The sequence below is a fragment of the Theobroma umbraticum genome, unplaced genomic scaffold (genome assembly GCF_002168275.2).
Source record: "Theobroma umbraticum cultivar Fairchild unplaced genomic scaffold, ASM216827v3 scaffold_56.0, whole genome shotgun sequence".
In the NCBI taxonomy this organism is placed as follows: domain Eukaryota; kingdom Viridiplantae; phylum Streptophyta; class Magnoliopsida; order Malvales; family Malvaceae; genus Theobroma; species Theobroma umbraticum.
Window position 1 is genome coordinate 8,139,192 of NW_018397256.1, and position 17,996 is coordinate 8,157,187.

The following is a 17,996-nucleotide window of genomic DNA, read 5'->3' on the forward strand; positions in this document are numbered from 1 at the left end:
AAAAGCTTAAAGAATATAAATCGATTTGAGACGCGGATCTAAATATATAAATCAGTTTTATTTAAGGATAATTTTATTTAAAATTAATTTTTCAATTAAAAAAATTATAATTATAAAAAATTATTTTCAAAAATATCTTATTTAGAAGAAATATTTTTAAAAAGAACTCATGAGAAAATAATAGTATTTCAGGAATGGAATAACAAATACTGGGACTGGGGAATCATTACTGCGTTTTTCGGGAATGGCTTTTCCCAACCTAAAATGTAACCGAACTTCAGAAAAAGTATTGTGAAGGAAAAGGAACCATTCCCCTCTCCCAAACGTTTGGTTAGTATTTAGTCTGTCACAAAATGATGTCATAAACATTACCGAAATTCGGCAGAGCCATCATGGCTCATAAGAATATGACGTTACAGGCCAAATAAAAATATAATCATTAATAAACCATCATTTTATGAAGAAAATAAATCAATTAGGAGCATTGAAGGGAACCAAGTCAATCAACAGAGGAAATGATTACTGGCCGAAAAGAACAGAGGAAATGATTATAAGAGGGGCTCGGTTCAGGTGAGCACAATGGACTCTCAGGAATAGGTAACCTTTGTCTAAAAAGGCACATGTTTATTCTCTTAATATTCTTAGTTAAAATGGTTAACATACCATTTAAAAGTAACTCATTTTCATTTAGATTTTTGAAAACGTGAAGTTTAAGTAAAAATTAAAACTAATTATGTAACATATCATTTAAATAATAATTTTAATTTAAAAATTAAAAGGCATGTGATTTGATTTAATATGTCAGGTTTAAATTTATTTTCATTTTGGATTTTAATAAAATGGTTAAATAACTTTGATAAAAATTTAGAGTTTTATGAATTCGTTCAAAGAAAAAAAGAAATTCCTATTACCCGTGGGCTGGAAAATGTAAACAACCATCATCTATATACACAAGTTTTTCTGATAAAGATGCTGAAAGATAGAAGCAGATCTATGGTTTAGTGAAGAAAGTTTGAGATGACATCTGAACTTTCAGAGATGATCATATGCTGGAATTTGAGCCTGCGTGGCATGGTTCTACTGAATCGTGTCTCTCAGGTTGTCTAAGAAAGAAACATTATATCAAACCACTTGAGCAAATTATTGACAAAAATACTTTGTCATGCGTTTGATTGTTCATTGATCGATTGACCAAGTTGTCTTGTCTGTTTGTTCATTGAAAGAATTGATATACAGTAACCCCATCACCATTTATCAAGGGAAAAAAAATACAGAACCCTTTAGTTGAAAAATGAATCCGCTTAGTATTGTTGTTTTATCTAACAGTAAATTAACTGTAGGGGAGCCTCCACACAAGCAGGTGCATTCATTCCGAAGTACTAATTTTGGTCAGTACCACATTTGCCAACTTTCCCTCTGACAGCTGAATGCTTCCAATTTGCTGCAAACATTGTCAGATTTGTCAGGAAATGACAAAAGATAATTTAGGCCAAAGGGTAATAGATGTCTGTCTTTATATGGATTTGTAAAATTATGCCTTGAATTATTAATGTTATCTAAGCTTTGAACGGCAGAAAATGAGGCAATGGAACAAGGTAAGAGGGTGACAATAATGAAGATTCCTTCCCTCTTTATATGATTGCTCATTCATTGTCATGGTTGCAGATACAAAAAGCCTCTGCAGAATTAAGTGTCATTGTCCCCATGTGCCTCCCGCCGTTTTACAGACATCTTAATAAAAATCTTATTGTTGATTTTAGTCTCCCCTTTGCTGTCAAAAAAACGCAAAGAAATTTCCTTTAACATGTGTCGGTTTGGTTTTGTAGTTGCACCACACTATACAGTGATTCAACAGTCGACAGTAAGCTCGGCCATCGGAGTTTTTTGCTCGGGATCTGCAGTGTAGAGAGTCTTCTCAAGGGTCTTTTATCAGGGTTGCAATCTGAAACGCATGAGAATTCAGTGTATTTTGAGGTCAGATTTTGGGCTTAGAGCAGGAGCCACGAGGATTTTGGTGCTGAAATACAGCACACCGTCCTTGGAGATTCTGAGAGCTTTTTAAAGGAGGTCTGTATAAAGGAGATTGCTATTAATAGAAAACTGTATAAAAGGCAGTGATTTTCGCTGATTTGAACTGTTTTAGCTTCTAAAAGCTTTTAGCAATCAGGGATGTTTGATGGAGGCATGACTATGTCGTTCAATACTACTGTACACCGCCCACCAGTTCTGGGTAATTTAAGTAAAAGCAGAAGCCAGTGTAGAGCAAGACCAACCCCATCTATTGCAGTACAAATGTCTTCATCACTTCTACAAACCAATGAGAGTGGAAATTTACCTGAATCCAAAAAGATATCAGGTTCATGCTCAGCCATAATTAAATGCCAGACTCAGAATTCCCTGCTTAGTCAAGCAAATACTGTCGGTATTATTGGAGGGGTTTCTGTTTTGTCTACTCTTATTTTCCTGGAGAAACTGGTGTGCTGGAGCTCAAGAAATGGAGAAGAATGTGTTCCTTTTGTCGTCTGCAGTGATCCAGCCCTGGATGAGGGCCTTATCTCTCAAGGTTCAATTCATTCATCTTCAGGTGAAATTGCTCAAAAGGAAGTGGATCACGAACCTATTATTGAGAATCTGAGGAATAAAAGAGTATTTCTTGAGCAGTCTGGAGCTCGTTGCATAGTTATGCCATGCCATATCTCAAACGCATGGCATGATGAGATATCTGAGGGCTGCTCGCTGCCATTTTTCCATGTCGGTGAATGTGTTGCCAGAGAGCTTAAGGAAGCAAAACTGAAACCACTGGATGCTGGGAGTACCGTGCGGATTGGGGTGCTTGCCACCTATGAAACTATAGCTGCTGGTTTTTACCAGGAAAAACTCCAGAAGCAGGTATCATAATTCCTAACTCATGCCCTTATCTGTATAGTGTCTGTCCCATCACAGAAATTTTAGCTTATTTGAGTTTTACTAATGCCCCTTCACAAGAATATCTGATTCTGCTGGTTTGATCTCACAAACAAATATTTCTGTGAGTTGCTTGTCTAAAAAATTTTAAATATTATGTTGGTATATACATTATGATGAAAGAGACCCAAATTGGAGTCTCAAACACATGCATCAGAAGGAGCAGATAAGTTTTCATACGCACCACATTCAGCACATGAATTCTGTTGAGGAGAAAAGAATTATTCAGTCCTGCCCTCTCGGGTTACTGTGGTCCAGTGTTTGACAGAGATATTTTCAATTATATACGTGTTCTGTCTCATGTCTTCTGGTTGAAATTTGATGCGTTGTTGCTCCCCCTGGGTTTTGGGGTTGGGCACAGTTGCTCACTTAGTAGGAGTTTTTGGGAAAAAAGATGAAGACCTGTTATAGAGCAGGAACAGGTTTTTGGTGCCGCAGTTGATCTCTTAGGGGCAGTGCCTAGTGAAACAGAGTTACTGTTTAGATTTTAAGTTCAGAGCTATACCCTCATTTGAGAGATGATGAGGGCTCATTCACCAGTCACCAAAAACCTTTTGCTTGATTTGATCTGGTTGGAGAACCTCATATGAAACAACTAATTTGTAGACAAAGGGCTTGAAAAAGGAGTTCTGTCTGCTACCTATTGGCCTTTCTATCAAGATACTCAAATAATTTGAAGATCTGGAATATCTGATGGACGATAGTTCTGCTTCTCAAGTATCACATCTTTGTTTTGAATCTGTTTTATCTTTCCGCTGTCTTTTTCCATATTTGTATATTTTACCTACATCACTCACAAAATTTCAGCTTGCACAGTATGAAAATACCACTTGGACGAATTTTCATTCTGTTCATCCTGAAGTGCACTTCTTTTCTCCTTACACTTCAATTTGCAGGGTTTTGAGGTTGTTTTGCCAGACAAGGGAACCATGGAACACATTCTGATTCCTGCAATTGAATCATTGAACAAAAGGGACATGGAAGGGGCTCGGAACCTCTTGAGAGTTGCAATCCAAATCCTTTTAATCAGCGCTGTGAATGTTGTCATCCTTGCTTCCGATGAACTGCAGAATCTTCTACCTCGAGAGGATCCTCTTCTCAAAAAATGTATCGATCCAATGGATGCTTTGGCCAGGTCAACTATAAAATGGGCCAAATCTGCAAAGAAGGTACATAAGAAAACTTGAACAATACTTGGCATCACACTGACAAAACGTGTGAAAAATCTTGCTGTCTTTTAGGAGTATTTGTCTATAAGAAGTGCCTGCATCTTGTTTATATTATTGTGTCAATAAAAGAATAATAACAGATGCATATGATTATACCCTAAATTAACCGTAAGACCTGTGTTCCAGTACATTGATCCCGGCTTAGACACACCTGACCTGGTTCTAAATGCAGAATCAACAATCTGCATGGTCAAATGAAAAGAAGGAAATTGTTTTGAATGTGGCGGTTGACAAAAGAAGCCTACACCAAGTCTCAGGCTCTGACAGTTGACAGTGCCTTCACATGTTGTGTAGAGAATAGAGAAATCAATTAATCAGTAATAACCCTGTTCAAGTAAATGCGTAAATATAATGTTCTTGGAATCATGCTTCTCATTTTTGCTGTTGGGAGTAACTCTTAACATTTGACAAGACAATCAACTAACGTCTGATTGCCGAATGATCACGATGATTAATAGAGTATGGAAGCAAGATGTAAAGTTAAATCCTGGGTACGTTCCCAACTGGAATTAGTACAGCCCTAGGTCTATAACCCAGGGGATATTGGATTTGGCTTAGGTCATAAGTATAACTGGCAATATAATTTGGAAACTAGGCTTTCTGCGACTTATAGTTTAGACCAAAAATTTTCAGCTAGTTCCTTGAGAACAAACAAATACGTCTCCTTTCTGAATTCCCACTTTTATAAAGATGCAACCTGGTACTTCAGGTAGCAACTTTGGGAAGTTTTCTGGTAAGTCACAAGAGTTGGCAAAAGCTAGTCTGCAGTCTCTAAAAGTGAAAATAGAATCAATAGCAGCGCAGTGTAATGCCATACTACATGTGAACTTCATACCTCAGCAAATTAAACTGACCAAACTTCACTGACCACCGATTATTAGTGAACCTAAAATCACTTGTTGCAGTCATTCATAGAGTACCTGCTTTGGATGACATGATAAACAGAGGAAATATGTATGAGATTTGAATGCTATAAAGTTGACAGCAAATGAATCTGCATTGAACATTGAATCTTAAGTTAATGTTGGTTACACAGACAAATCGGCAAACTTTACAGAAAGCACTGTCCAAAACTGAAAAGGGGAACTGCTTTCATTCATTTCAAAATGATTATTGCTATTTTTCTAATATAAGATAGCAGAATTTCTAGTATTTCAAAGAATCCTTAAAAAGAAGAAAAGGACAAACTTTTCCTTAAAATGAGGACGAACACATTGGAACAAGCACAAAGCATCTGCTGCAGCCTGCAGTCTTTAGTCTTTGGAAGAGAATGAGAATGCTACAAATTTGAAATGGAACTGCTGGGTTGTTTCAGTAGAGTTGCAGCACTAGTCGATGGATCTTGATTAGCCCATGTAGAAATGAGGTGATGGGCAATTGCGAATGGCCCAGGAATAAACATTGGAGCAAGTTCCCCACTTTCCACATTAAAATCTGCTGACAAACTCTGTCCTCTCTCAACTCCCTTGCAAATTTGATCTACTTTAGTCGCAGCTGTTCTTTGTGCCTTCTTGTACTCAGCAAATGTCAATGCTTTCCTTACATCTTCTCTACTGTGCCACTGAGCATCTAGACAAAAAAAAAAGTCTCACCATTGTTAAACCCAATCTAGTAAGTACAAGTACAAAATACTGGAAAATAATTTTCCCCCTGATGCTTCAGGACTGAGGCTCTAAGGATAAATATGTTCAAGCATGTGCACCTGTCCACATGTGTGTGCATCACTCAATCCACTAACCATATACAGTCTCTTCCTTGACTCATATATTTCTATGATTCTATTGCAAAATGCGAGGAACCTATTACATTTCAAGATTTTCTACAGCAGCTTATCTGACAGTGCAAAAGCCCTTGTTATAATCTGTGATCAAACCCACATAACTATTGCAAATTTTTTAAACCAACATTATTCATAATGAATACTGAATCCCCTGCATCATAAAGTTGGTTCCTCAAGAATTGAATTTTCAAACTGTGTTTCAATATGTCACATGTATTAACCATTAAGACAGTTTTTGTCCTACAGAACCCCAGTGAAAACTATTAACAGTGCCATCAAAAACCTATGCTTCATTACAGTGACAATCAGGATGCCAAAGGTGTAAACAACATTGACCAGTATTTAAATAAAGTGCAATGGAGAGAACATCACCAATCTCTTAAGCATGGGTTAAGCATGGTTTAGACAGCACAGGAGTTGACTACTAGTTTTCCAGGAGCTAAGGGAAAAGAAAAACAGAAAAATTACATAGCAAAGGACTACAAAATACGTTCGCTTTAAAATAAAGCAACCCTGAAATGAAAATTGTAAATGGCATTAAATATCTGCATGTTCAAGTACCTTCTAATTCTTCCTTATCCACATCTATTTCAACAGAGTTTGCATATGCAAAAAACCCGACCATCAATTGGCACGGTATGCTACTTGGACCAACTGAAAACAAATCAGATTAGTAATTTTACAAAGGAACAGATATAAATATGCTTATATAAATACGGGGGAAATGTATAAACATTGTGCAGACATCTTGCAAGAAACTGAAAAGTGCAAATTAGACAAGGTTTTATACTCCTATAAAAACAAAAAATAAAAACAGTTACTAGATAGAAAATTTTCAAAGACAAAGCATTAAACCCTACCACAGCACACTGTTTCAAAAAGAATGAAACGAAAATAAAAGAAAGGATATTAACTAACCATTACAAGTACTAATGTCTGGCTGGACAAGCGGAGTCTAAACTACCATCAGCATATAAACAGTTTTCTATTAAGTATAATTATATCTCCTCAACAGTTTAAAGGAAAAATCAAATACAAACCATAGCACAACACAAGAAAACATACACATGGAAACAATGTTGCAGAATTATACCAGGCCACGGCTGAGAACTATGATAGACAACTTCTCCAACTTCAATACCAGTCTCTTCATATGTTTCTCTCCTCACTGCCTCTTCTAAGCTTTCCCCTGGCTAATGAAAATTGAAGATATGAAATAATGAAATTGCAGAAATCAACAACGATTTTTTTTTATTGACCAGGATGTTGAGAATAAGGGTGAGATTGCTCTCTTTCTCATATTTAAGATAATCTCTAATCTAAAACTTGATAAAAGTTTGAAGTTTCCTAAGACAGTTACCTCTATGAATCCAGCTAAGCAACTCCACATTCGAGGTACAAATCTGGACTGTCTACTTAAAAGGGCACGATCATTTTCTCTATCAATCACCAACATAATGACAACCTATTGTCAAGAAACATTAGTTAGAGAGAGCAATGTGACACCCTACAAATCCACTGGTCGAAAATTTCAAAGTTCAAACATCAATTGAGGCAATATAAGAGTAATGCTTTACTGGATCAATACGAGGGTAAACCCTTATTTTGCATAATTCATTGGAGCATTGTTTCCTTCTCCCAGCTTCCATGGGGACTGTTTTCTCTCCACAATGTCCACAAAATCGCGATAAATTATGCCATTCAAGCAATGCCCGCGCCTGATCAAATGTAATAAACAGGTAAAAGTAAAACTCTCCGTAAAAAATATGCAAAGGTGACTAATAGTACTCAGAAGGTGAAAAACCTTTTATATTTAATCACAAGGGCCAATGCAGAAAAACAACACAGCAACCAAAACTTAGCAATGCCAACTGGATAATATTTCAACAGCATCATTCATTTAAAACAACACGCATTTTTTTAACAAAGAATGAAGCTTCAAATGCAAAAACAAAAAATAAAGCACAAAACATGATCAATATATCAAAAAAATCACCACTTTTCCCACTTACATGACCCGCAACAGCCAATTCACCCATAGCCAAAGAATCAGCCCAATCAGTAGCCACCATTAGTGTCCTAAGCTCCACAAAACAAAACTGCCTGCTACCCAATTCAGGAACCAACCCACCTTCCTCAGAAACATCAATAGCCCAATAAACAACATCTTCCTCAGCCCTTGAACCCAAATAAACAAAAGACTCCTCCCTCTGCTGGAGCCCATACTTTTCCAAAATACGTTCACAATCAGCCAAACTGATCCACCCCAGATGCCAACTAGGCACAACATCATCCCCAGTAACAAAGGAAGAAGCCAAAGGTCTGCCCTTTCTGAAAGGCAAGACCTTGAAAAGAGGAGACTCTGAAGGAGGATGGTTTTCTGGGTTATGGAGGAGACGGGTTTTCAGGGATTCAAAAGCTGAAGAAGGGGAAAATGGATCATGGGTTTTAGGGGTTTTGGATCTTAAAGGATTGCCAGCAAATGCATGGGAATTAAGGCTTATGGACATCGTGGTTAGAGAAGAAATGATTGTTCTTTTTGTTAGAGTTAGGGTTTTCGAGAGAAGGAAACCAGAGGAAGAAGACGAAGAAGAGAGGAGGAGAGAAAGACAGAGCATGGCTCAACCTGGTCCATTTGTGCGGTTGATACTTGATACTTGAGAGAGAGAGAGAGAGAGAGAGAGGGGCAGGAAGTAGGTGATGACTAAGGCGTTTGGAGATATGACACGTGTCTCGTTTAAGAACTTCTCCTTTTCTTGTGGACCCCTTAGATGATTACCCGCTACCTGACTGGCGGGCAGCCACGAAACTCCAAGTTATGTGGAAAAATCTCCCCGAGTTTTTCTTTTCATACTACTTGAGTAGCATTTTTTGCTATTTTTAAGTAAAAGGCATTTTCTGTATGTAAAATTTTGTGTATAAAAAAAATTAGTATAGTTTGGTAATTACATTAGAGTTGTTATTGTTGATCATTTTATCATTTTTAGGTCAAATTATAATTTAACATTTTGTCGTTTACTTTGTAACTCTACCTATTTCTTTCAATAGACAAGATGGTGAAACAAATTTCTTTAAAAAGAAACCACTATCAATGCAATAAAAAGAAGAAATGATGGGCATTCAATATTATATCTTTTATTCAAACTCTTGCTTTCATTTGATACTCTCATTTTTTAATGCATTTTTACTATTTGCTTTATCAACCCCTTAAAAGGGAGGGTCACAAAGGAAGGAAGAAAGAAAGAGAGACAATTCCCTATGAGTTACGGCCAGACAACCATAGCTAACATACTAATATTCAAAAGGAACACGATTTCCTTGCTAAGATTAAGAAAAGAAAAAGGTTCACGTTCTTTAAATGACTCAATGGAGGCCAAACTCTCAAAAATAGAACTCAAAAGAAATTCTTGTTATATCTTCAGGTCCGATGTTAAACTTGAATTTGAACTCAGCTCTCCACCTGACTGGGCATATTTTGTACCAATGGCAGATCATCGAGCCAATCCCCATAAATCCTATTGATTTTCCTCGGTCCTTTCCATTTGAACAAGCATTTCTTAGCCTGGGCTTCTTCATTTAAAGAAGGGACACTTGCTGTCACTGAAGGTGCATCATTAGCAGGAAGGTTATGAACTTTTGTGGAAATGGAACCAGTTCTTGTCAAACCAGAACATGTATTTCCAAAATCCCCATCAACGCGTCCGCCTATCCCCTGTAACTCTGATTACAAAAACAGGCAACATTAGATACAGATTAGCTACCAATATCTTATTTAGAAGACATGTTCCTCATTTTTCACATAGGCAGAAGTTATCACGACTAATAATCATGCGCAGGCAAAATATGCATAAAAGCAACAGGCGCGACTCGTCTCATGTATATGCATCAAACTTTAGAGCAAAGTGATATATGGAGAAAACAAAATGAAAGACCACCATGAAACAAAACAATTTATAATGGTCTGTATCATTTTCACACCTAAAGCATCCTGTCAACAGTATCACATTTTGGATATGAGGTCTCTTCTACAATCAAATTCAAAAAACACCAACGCCTACAGAGATACTTGACAAATTCAAAATGAAATAACAAATTAGTAAGTGCATTCGTAAAATCATAACCTAATCAAGAAACCGCCTAACTTGGTCAATATCTAACACAACTTACGAGTTCACCATATCTTTATGAGTTCTTAAAATTTCTGTAGAAAGACCAGATAATGTCATTTAAATCTATCTGAAATCAAAATTAGAAGTTGCATGGCAGGAAACAATAAGATAAGTGAAGCTAGAACAAAAATCTAAACATAATATATACCTGAATGCCCATGAGCAAAGTGACATTTCTCACCAAAGGGGCAATGACCTGTTGTCTCCCACTTTGTACATAACTTTGTTTTCCAATACACAGGCTTCATATTACCTCGAAATGCATCTGAAGTAGTGCTGTTTAAAGGTCTATTACCTTCTGATTGATCAGATGCAGTTCCATGCCCGCCTGGTGGACCCATTGTCCCAATGCTAATAGCTGAGCTCTCTCTAAACCTCCCCATATCATCCCTGAACTTTGATGGATCTTCATGAAGAAAATTACATCTGTCCCCATATGGGCATTCTTCTCCATTGTAAAATTTCTTACACAGCTTCATCCGATGGATTATCTTCTGGTCATCATCCCAATTCCCTGATGGACGCTCTTCATCACGTCCACCAACAAGTTCTTGCCAATTAGGAGGAGGCTGACGCAGATCCTCAATGCCATGAGCAAAGTTGCAACCTTCACCATTCCTACAAGTACCCAATCTAAATTTCGCACACATACGAGTCTTAAAGAAAATATTACTCGTTCCTTTATTGACAGGAGGATTTAAGGGCATCCTTGAATTGGTAGGCAGACAATGCACGACATTCGATTGGCTGTCCTCAGAATGCCTAGGTCTTTTAAAGGGAGGTTGTTGTTCAAACTCTGAATGTGGGTCAAATTGCCCATCATTCATAGCAAATTCAGGCCAAATCCCAATGGCGTCACTGCCAGCATAAGTTGATTGCGGCAGTCTCATAAAGGAAGAGCAAGATTCAGGATAACTCGTATTCATGACTATTAAAGGTTTAGAACAGAATCGATCTTTATCCCAATACTCAACTTTCAATTAATCTACCAACGTCAACTCCAAAAGTGTATTGGATCAAGGCTATCTGATGAAACCAAACAAAGATTTGATGTAAAGTGGCAATGCAGAACAGCAACAACTCAATCAGATAAAAATCAAAATCACCAATAATAATTGCATAAATTCCAAACTCTTTCTAACAAGGATAATAAAATCAGATTGAATTTAATGAATATAACAATCAGATTATAAAAAGCAATAAAACTACTGAGACGGGTATCCGTCAAAAAAACCAGAAAAACTTACCAGTATCAGAAGAAAATCCAAATTGGATAAATTGAGAATGGAGATGATGATTGTTAAAATGCTTAGCAAAGAATTAAAAAAAAACCCAGATGAGAATTTGGATCAAAAAACGAGTTTGAAGACAGAATTCTGAGAAATTTGAATAAAAGAAATGCGAAAATTTTTAAGAACTTTTCCAGTATTTATTGCTGGGAAGTCCTAGGGACAGAGGGAGTTTACTACGAAAAATAAGATGGAAGGCAGCGAAAAAAAATTTATATAGAGACAGGAAGGTCAAAGAAAAACCCTAGCCGCCTCAGACAAAAACCTAATTCAGGAACAAATAGAACTTGTAAACCCTAATTGAACCAAGGAGTTTCAAGCCAAAAAGGCAAAGCCCCTCCCCACATGGTTAAACCCCAAAGTCCAAAACCCTGCCATTACGGACTTTTATTAATCCCGCCTCGTTTGGGAACCAAAAAACCTACTTGTCAGGAAAAGTTAAAAAGAAAAAATTTAATTATAATGTAACTAATTATAATGAAAATTTGATTTTTCAATGAGAACAATTCGTAATTATAATTTCCATCTTGTTATATAATGACCAATTAAAATTTTTAATTATAATTTTTGATAAATTAAACTCCTCACACAAAAAAAATTTATTGCCGTTTCAGTTCTTAATCATAAAGATGCTTAAATTATGTTTGTGGCTAAAGTACACATTACAAGCACTAACAAACAAATTAATAAATTATTACATTATCTTTAAATGAAGCTAATTAACATTTTAAACATAATTAAACCTCACTATATAACAAGCTATAATTTGTTATAATTCCTAAATTTAATCTAATTTAGGAAGATAATTATGGAACCTAAATTTATACCATGTAATATGTCACTATTCCATCAAAGTTGCAAGCTATAAAAGTTTGGCAGGATCTTGAGCCATTGCTAATTTGTTACTCGGATAAATCAAGTGGTCTAGACCACCACTGATGAGAGCTCCAAAAGATCAACACTTGTCAATTAAAGGTTGAATGATTAGTGTTACAGCTCAGCCAAAGCTTCATTAATTGTCTCAACCATATATGTATTTAGCTTGATAATGAAGGATTGAACCAACCTTAATTCGTATTTTCCGGGATGTTACAAGTCAATGAGATTTACATGCAATGAAAAGAGATTCATCGACATTAACAAGAAAAGAAAAGAAAAAGGAAGAATGTCATCGTAAAAACATGCTGAAACCTGCCTGAGAATTAAGAACCGATGCTGAAAACAACAGAGAGCGAACAGAAGCATCCAATTCATTCCCATGAAACCAACCATGCATTGTGCTGGAAGCTAAGTGGTCACCATTCACTAGCATTCATTAACTTTGGCGACACCTAGCCAAAGAAAAAAGAAGAAAAGGGGAGGCTTAATATGCAAGTGAACTGTAAAGCAGATTCTCCATGACTCAGTGGTGGTTTACCGATCGTTAGATGATAAAAATTCCCCTGTTATAATAATAAGTTTAAACCAAAAAATAGCACCTCGTGTTTGCATACAAATTCTAAAGACTGATGGTTTTTAATTCATTATTCTGCGTTGAATCAAACAACTTTCTTTGTTGTTAATTGTAAAAGGGACAGCTTGTCATCACTTGAATATAAAGATAGCAGCATCACGTCCACTTACATGCACGTTTGGCAAATAAAAATTTAGATTGGGTATCATCTCACCGGAATATATGATTGAATGGGGTCGAGGAATGAGTCCCACCATGTGCAGATGTGATAGCTTTGAGGACTGAAGTTACCCTTTCTTAGAAACTAATATATATGTATATCTTCATGATGCAACAAAACCTATAATGTCAACTAGATTACACTTGGCTCACTTGCTTAACTTAATCCATCACTAACTAAAAGTGTTTTCCTTTCAATATGCAATCAGAAATCCTCCAACATTCAGCAGTACTATCAACAATTTCATCCTGGAATGTTTTTAGTAATTTCTGAAAGGTGATTGGAAGAGTTATATAGGAGACAAGAGACCATGTACTGCAGGCAGCAGGGTAAGTCAGAGTGGGTTTAGGTTTTAAAGATGTTGCTTTACTTCAATTATTGTTGTCAAAAGTATGTTAAATCTTGCATGCATGCATAGTTCTTTGAATATTCTGTTTCTTTTTTAATTTGTCAATGCCCTCTTTTGTTGCTTATAATTGTACGAAACAGGGGAACCGAGACAGAGATATTACCTGCGAATCTTAGACAAAAATTAAACATAATATGCTCCTTGATTTAGCACCATATAATTTTCCATGACTTGGTTCCAAATTAAGCAACAAATAAAGTTAAATGGAAAGAGGAAAAGGAGCGGCATCGCAATGTTGTGTTATACTTGCGTCTGGACCCCCTGGATGTGCTCTAGGACTGGTGCAACTGAAATGGGGCACTTACACATCTTGATGATATGCTAACATAAAAAGCAGCCTAGCCAAGGGCAATAAGAATCTTGTGAGATTAAGCTAGATAACGGAGTGTAGGAGGGGGACAATCACGTCCGCGTAGTTGCTATATGACTAATAACCAAATGACACACTAAATACTAAAAACTATGAGCATACTGAACATGATTCTTTGAATTAGTGGTTCAAGCATCACTTTCTTTAAAGACGAGATGTATAGACTTTAGAACCCTACTCCTAGTCGGGGAGGTCACGTATTAGGTCCTCCACCTATGGCTGACTTAGGTTCTATTCCCTTCAGCCCGCTTTCCCTTAAACTGTTTAAGCCATGTTGCACCGCCAAAGTCAGCACCCGCTCCCCTCGAATCCTGAAGAAAACAAAATGCAGGGTTTGTTAGATCGTTTGTTCATGTTGAAAAAAGTTGTAATTAAAGAATTATAAATAATTATTTTATTAAAATATAATTTTTAAAAGTTATTAAATATAATATTTAAATAATTATATTATAAAAGGAAATAACTCTTTAAAAAGTCATATTATGAAAAAAAAATATCTTTTCATCTTATTTGAAGAGTCATGTTATGAAAGGATATAAGTTTTTTCATTGAAAGACATATACGCTAGCTTATTATATAAATAACATTCTTATACTGTCAATTTCACAATTCTGATAACTGTGTTAGGAGCTTTGTTGTATCTTAAAAGTTGAAAAAATTCTTTTAAGGAAAGTGACAATTCACGTTCTCAAAGTTATACTCTTTCTTCTTTTTCTAAATTTCTAACATTCTTTAAGGTATTTTTTTAAACTTTTTTCTCAATGGAGACCAGCTTGGATTCAAGTGTGAAGGTTCACTTCCAAAATCAAGAAGTGATTAAACTTGATAGATTCGATGGAATGAATTGCATTAGATAGAGGGATAAGATGATATTCCTATTAACCATATTGAAAATTTATTATGTTCTTGAGACGGATCAACCATCAAATCCAAAAGAAATCACGTCAATAGAATCATCTTCTGAAAATATTGCTGCAATAACAACTGCTGCCGCAATTGATGTTAACATGGAGAAACGGAAACATAATGAGTTTACATGTCATGGATACATTCTCAATTCTCTCACTGATCCATTGTATGATCTCTTCAAACATAAGACTTCAGCAAAAGAAATCTGAACTGCACTTGAGTAAATGTACAAAAAAGAGAAGAAAGAAATGTACAAAAAGGAGAAGAAAGGTACGGACAAATTTCTTGCATTGAGATACTTTGAGTTTATCATGACAGATACCAAACCAATTATGGATCAAGTACATAAGTTACGAATTCTGACCTTTAAATTAAACGAACTAGAAATCAAAATTCCTAATTCACTTCAAGTAGGAGCAATTCTATCGAAACTTCCACCTTCTTGGAATGGATATAGGAAAAAAATTTTGCACTCTCCAAAAAGTTTTACTATTTAAGAGTTTCAAACTCATTTACATATTGAGGCAAAAAATCATGCTAGAGATGCACTCATTCTTGGGTCGAATATAAATCTCGTTAGTGAAAAAGAAAAGGGTTTTGAAAAATTGAAAAGAAATATAATCTAAAAAATAAACTTCAAGAAATCCAAGAAATATAAAAGTGATAAAATGTGTTATCATTGTGAAAAGAAAAGACATTTTATCAAGGAGTGCAAGTTCAGAAATTTTGAAAATCTTGAAAACAATATTGCTGCTTCTGGTTCTGGAAACAAAGTAAACCTTGTTGAATGTGATGTCAAAGAGCTTGTTGTGATGGTTACTGAAATGCATATTGGAATAGTTACCGAAGTAAATATAGCTATTGCAACAAAACAATCAGAATGGTGGTTAGATTTTGATGCTACTATTCATGTTTGCAATGACAAAAGCAATTAAAGAGTTATGAAGAACTCAAGAGATCAGAAGAAATTCTAATAGGGAATCATAAACCTGCTAAGGTGCTTGGCAAAAGAACGGCTCAATTAAAATTTACCTAGGGCAAAAATTAACTTTACTTAACGTATTTTATGTTCCTGAAATTATAAAAAATCTTGTATCTATACATTTATTGTGTAAGAATGATTTTAAGATTGTAGTAGAATCTGATAAGGTTGTAGTATCGAAAAATGTTGTATTTGTTGGAAAAGAATATTCCTATGACAGAATATTCAAACTTAGTGTCAATGAAATAAATTATTCTTTTGTGTAAACTATTGAACATTCTTCTGATTTATGGGATGTTAGACTAGGTCATTTAAATTTTCAATCTTTAAAATTTATGTCAAAACATGATTATATGTCATGCCAAAAAGATAATTTTAGAAAATGTGAAATTTGTGTTGAGGTAAAAATGACTAAGAAACTTTTTTAGAAGTTGAAAGAAAATCAGAATTATTAGAACTTATACATTCTGATATTTGTGAACTAAATGATTTACTAACAAAGGGAAGGAGAAGGTATTTATAATGTTTATTGATGATTATTCTCACTTCACTTATGTTTATTTAATGAAAACAAAAGATGAAACATTAGATAAATTCAAAGAATTTAAAACCGTTGTTGAGAATCAAAAAGAAAAGAAGATTAAAATTCTTCGAAGTGATAGAAGAGGAGAATATTTTTCAGACTCGTTTTCTCTATTTTGTAAAAAGAATGGAATAATTAATCAAAGAACAGTTCCTTATGCACCCCAATATAATGGATTAGCCAAAAGAAAAAATGGAATGTTAGTAGATATAGTAAATAGGATGTTGTTGAATGCAAAGGCTCATTTTAATCTTTAGAGAGAAGCACTTTTAACATCATGTCATATAAGTAATAGAGCTCTTTTAAAGAAATTACTTATAATACCATATGAATTATGGAATAATGGCAGAAAATCAAATTTAAATTATTTAAAGTGTGCAAGTGTATAACTTATTATAAAGTCAAGGATCCTCATAAAACAAAATTAGGACCTAGAGGCATTAAAAGGATTTTTGTTAGTTATGCATAAAATTCAAAAACATATAGATTACTTGATTTAAATTTTAATGTTATAGTTGAATCTATACATGTAGATTTCTTTGAAAATAAATTTGTTTACAATTCTATTAATTATGAAAAAGAAAGCAAGTAGAAATGGCTCCAATAGTTGGTGGCAAAAGAAAAGAAATTAATGAATCTATTGAGCCAAGAAAAAGTCAAAGATTGAGAAAAGAGAAACATTTAGATTCTGATTATATTTCTAGTTGAATGAGATAGATCCAAAATAATAAATAAAACACCACTTCTATTAAGTGTAGATGAAGACTCCAAAACTTTCAACGAAGCAATGTCTTCAAGAGATGCAGCTTTTTGGAAAGAAGCTGTAAATAATGAAATGGACTCAATAATGTCTAATAATGCATGGGTCTTCGTTGATTTACGTTCAAATTCTAAATCAATTGGATATAAATGGATGTTTAGAAGAAAATATAATATTGATGGTTCTGTACAAACCTTTAAAGCAAGATTAGTTGCAAAAATTTTCAAACAAAAAAAAAGGATAGACTATTTTGATACATATGCTCTAGTAGCTAGAATAACATCCATTATAACACTTATAGCATTAGATTCAATTTATAAGTTACATATACATCAAATGGATGTTAAAACAACCTTTTTAAATAGTGATTTAAAAGAGAAAGTATACATAGAACAACTAGAAGGCCTTATACTTCTTGGAAATGAGAAAAAAGTTTGTAAATTGGTTAAATCACTTTATGGGCTAAAGCAAGTTCCTAAACAATGGCATGAAAAATTTGATTCATCCATATTATCTAATGGTTTTAAACATAATAGAGCTGACAAGTGTGTTTACTCAAAATTTACCAAAGATTATGAAGTAATAATACATCTTTATATTGATGATATGCTAAGATTTGGTAATAACATGATCGGCATAAATGAAACAAAGAAATACTTAACCTCTGTATTTAAAATAAAAGATTTAAATGAGGTTGATACCATTTTGGATATTAAAGTTAAGAAACATAATAATGGTTATGTTATTAATCAAAGTCACTATATTGAGAAATTAATCAATAAATTTAAACATCTCTAAATATAAAAGAATTTTAGTACCCTAGATGACTCAAGTATGAAAATGCATGAGAATGGTGACCAATTAATTGTACAACTTGAA

General features: G+C 34.6%; 3 protein-coding genes across 4 annotated transcripts; 1 reads left to right on the plus strand and 2 right to left on the minus strand.

Moving 5' to 3' along the window:
- Positions 1–1,220: 1,220 nt before the first annotated feature.
- Positions 1,221–4,283, plus strand: LOC110410679 (uncharacterized). 2 transcript variants are annotated; one of them, XM_021420508.1, is made up of 3 exons: positions 1,221–1,595; positions 1,827–2,889; positions 3,861–4,283. In XM_021420508.1, the coding sequence occupies exons 2-3, from the start codon at positions 2,170–2,172 to the stop codon at positions 4,149–4,151; spliced, it is 1,011 nt and encodes a 336-aa protein (XP_021276183.1). In that variant the 5' UTR covers positions 1,221–1,595; positions 1,827–2,169; the 3' UTR covers positions 4,152–4,283. The 2 variants fall into 2 exon arrangements, with proteins under 2 accessions (XP_021276183.1, XP_021276182.1); XM_021420507.2 differs by lacking the exon at positions 1,221–1,595 and having other exon boundaries at positions 1,608–2,889.
- Positions 4,284–5,171: 888 nt separating this feature from the next.
- Positions 5,172–8,645, minus strand: NUDX19 (nudix hydrolase homolog 19). Its single transcript, XM_021420506.2, has 6 exons — positions 7,986–8,645; positions 7,551–7,691; positions 7,334–7,438; positions 7,067–7,166; positions 6,535–6,627; positions 5,172–5,762 (listed from the first exon to the last, which is right to left on the minus strand). Exons 1-6 carry the CDS (start codon positions 8,589–8,591, stop codon positions 5,473–5,475), a joined length of 1,335 nt encoding a protein of 444 aa, XP_021276181.1. The 5' UTR covers positions 8,592–8,645; the 3' UTR covers positions 5,172–5,472.
- A 448-nt stretch (positions 8,646–9,093) lies between these two features.
- On the minus strand, positions 9,094–11,785 carry LOC110410795 (Zinc finger (CCCH-type) family protein). Its single transcript, XM_021420664.2, has 3 exons — positions 11,390–11,785; positions 10,291–11,168; positions 9,094–9,693 (listed from the first exon to the last, which is right to left on the minus strand). The coding sequence occupies exons 2-3, from the start codon at positions 11,066–11,068 to the stop codon at positions 9,422–9,424; spliced, it is 1,050 nt and encodes a 349-aa protein (XP_021276339.1). The 5' UTR covers positions 11,069–11,168; positions 11,390–11,785; the 3' UTR covers positions 9,094–9,421.
- Positions 11,786–17,996: the final 6,211 nt, after the last annotated feature.

Excerpts from the sequence above, each read along its gene's own strand:
- LOC110410679 (XM_021420508.1), top strand. The coding sequence starts at position 2,170 with ATGTTTGATGGAGGCATGACTATGTCGTTCAATACTACTGTACACCGC. Across the intron at positions 2,890-3,860 it reads AGGAAAAACTCCAGAAGCAG|GGTTTTGAGGTTGTTTTGCC; the intron begins GTATCATAATTC and ends TTCAATTTGCAG.
- NUDX19 (XM_021420506.2), bottom strand. The coding sequence starts at position 8,591 with ATGCTCTGTCTTTCTCTCCTCCTCTCTTCTTCGTCTTCTTCCTCTGGT. Across the intron at positions 7,692-7,985 it reads AATTGGCTGTTGCGGGTCAT|GCGCGGGCATTGCTTGAATG; the intron begins GTAAGTGGGAAA and ends ACATTTGATCAG. Across the intron at positions 5,763-6,534 it reads GGATAAGGAAGAATTAGAAG|ATGCTCAGTGGCACAGTAGA; the intron begins GTACTTGAACAT and ends TTTTTTGTCTAG.
- LOC110410795 (XM_021420664.2), bottom strand. The coding sequence starts at position 11,068 with ATGAATACGAGTTATCCTGAATCTTGCTCTTCCTTTATGAGACTGCCG. Across the intron at positions 9,694-10,290 it reads CTTTGCTCATGGGCATTCAG|AGTTACAGGGGATAGGCGGA; the intron begins GTATATATTATG and ends TTTTGTAATCAG.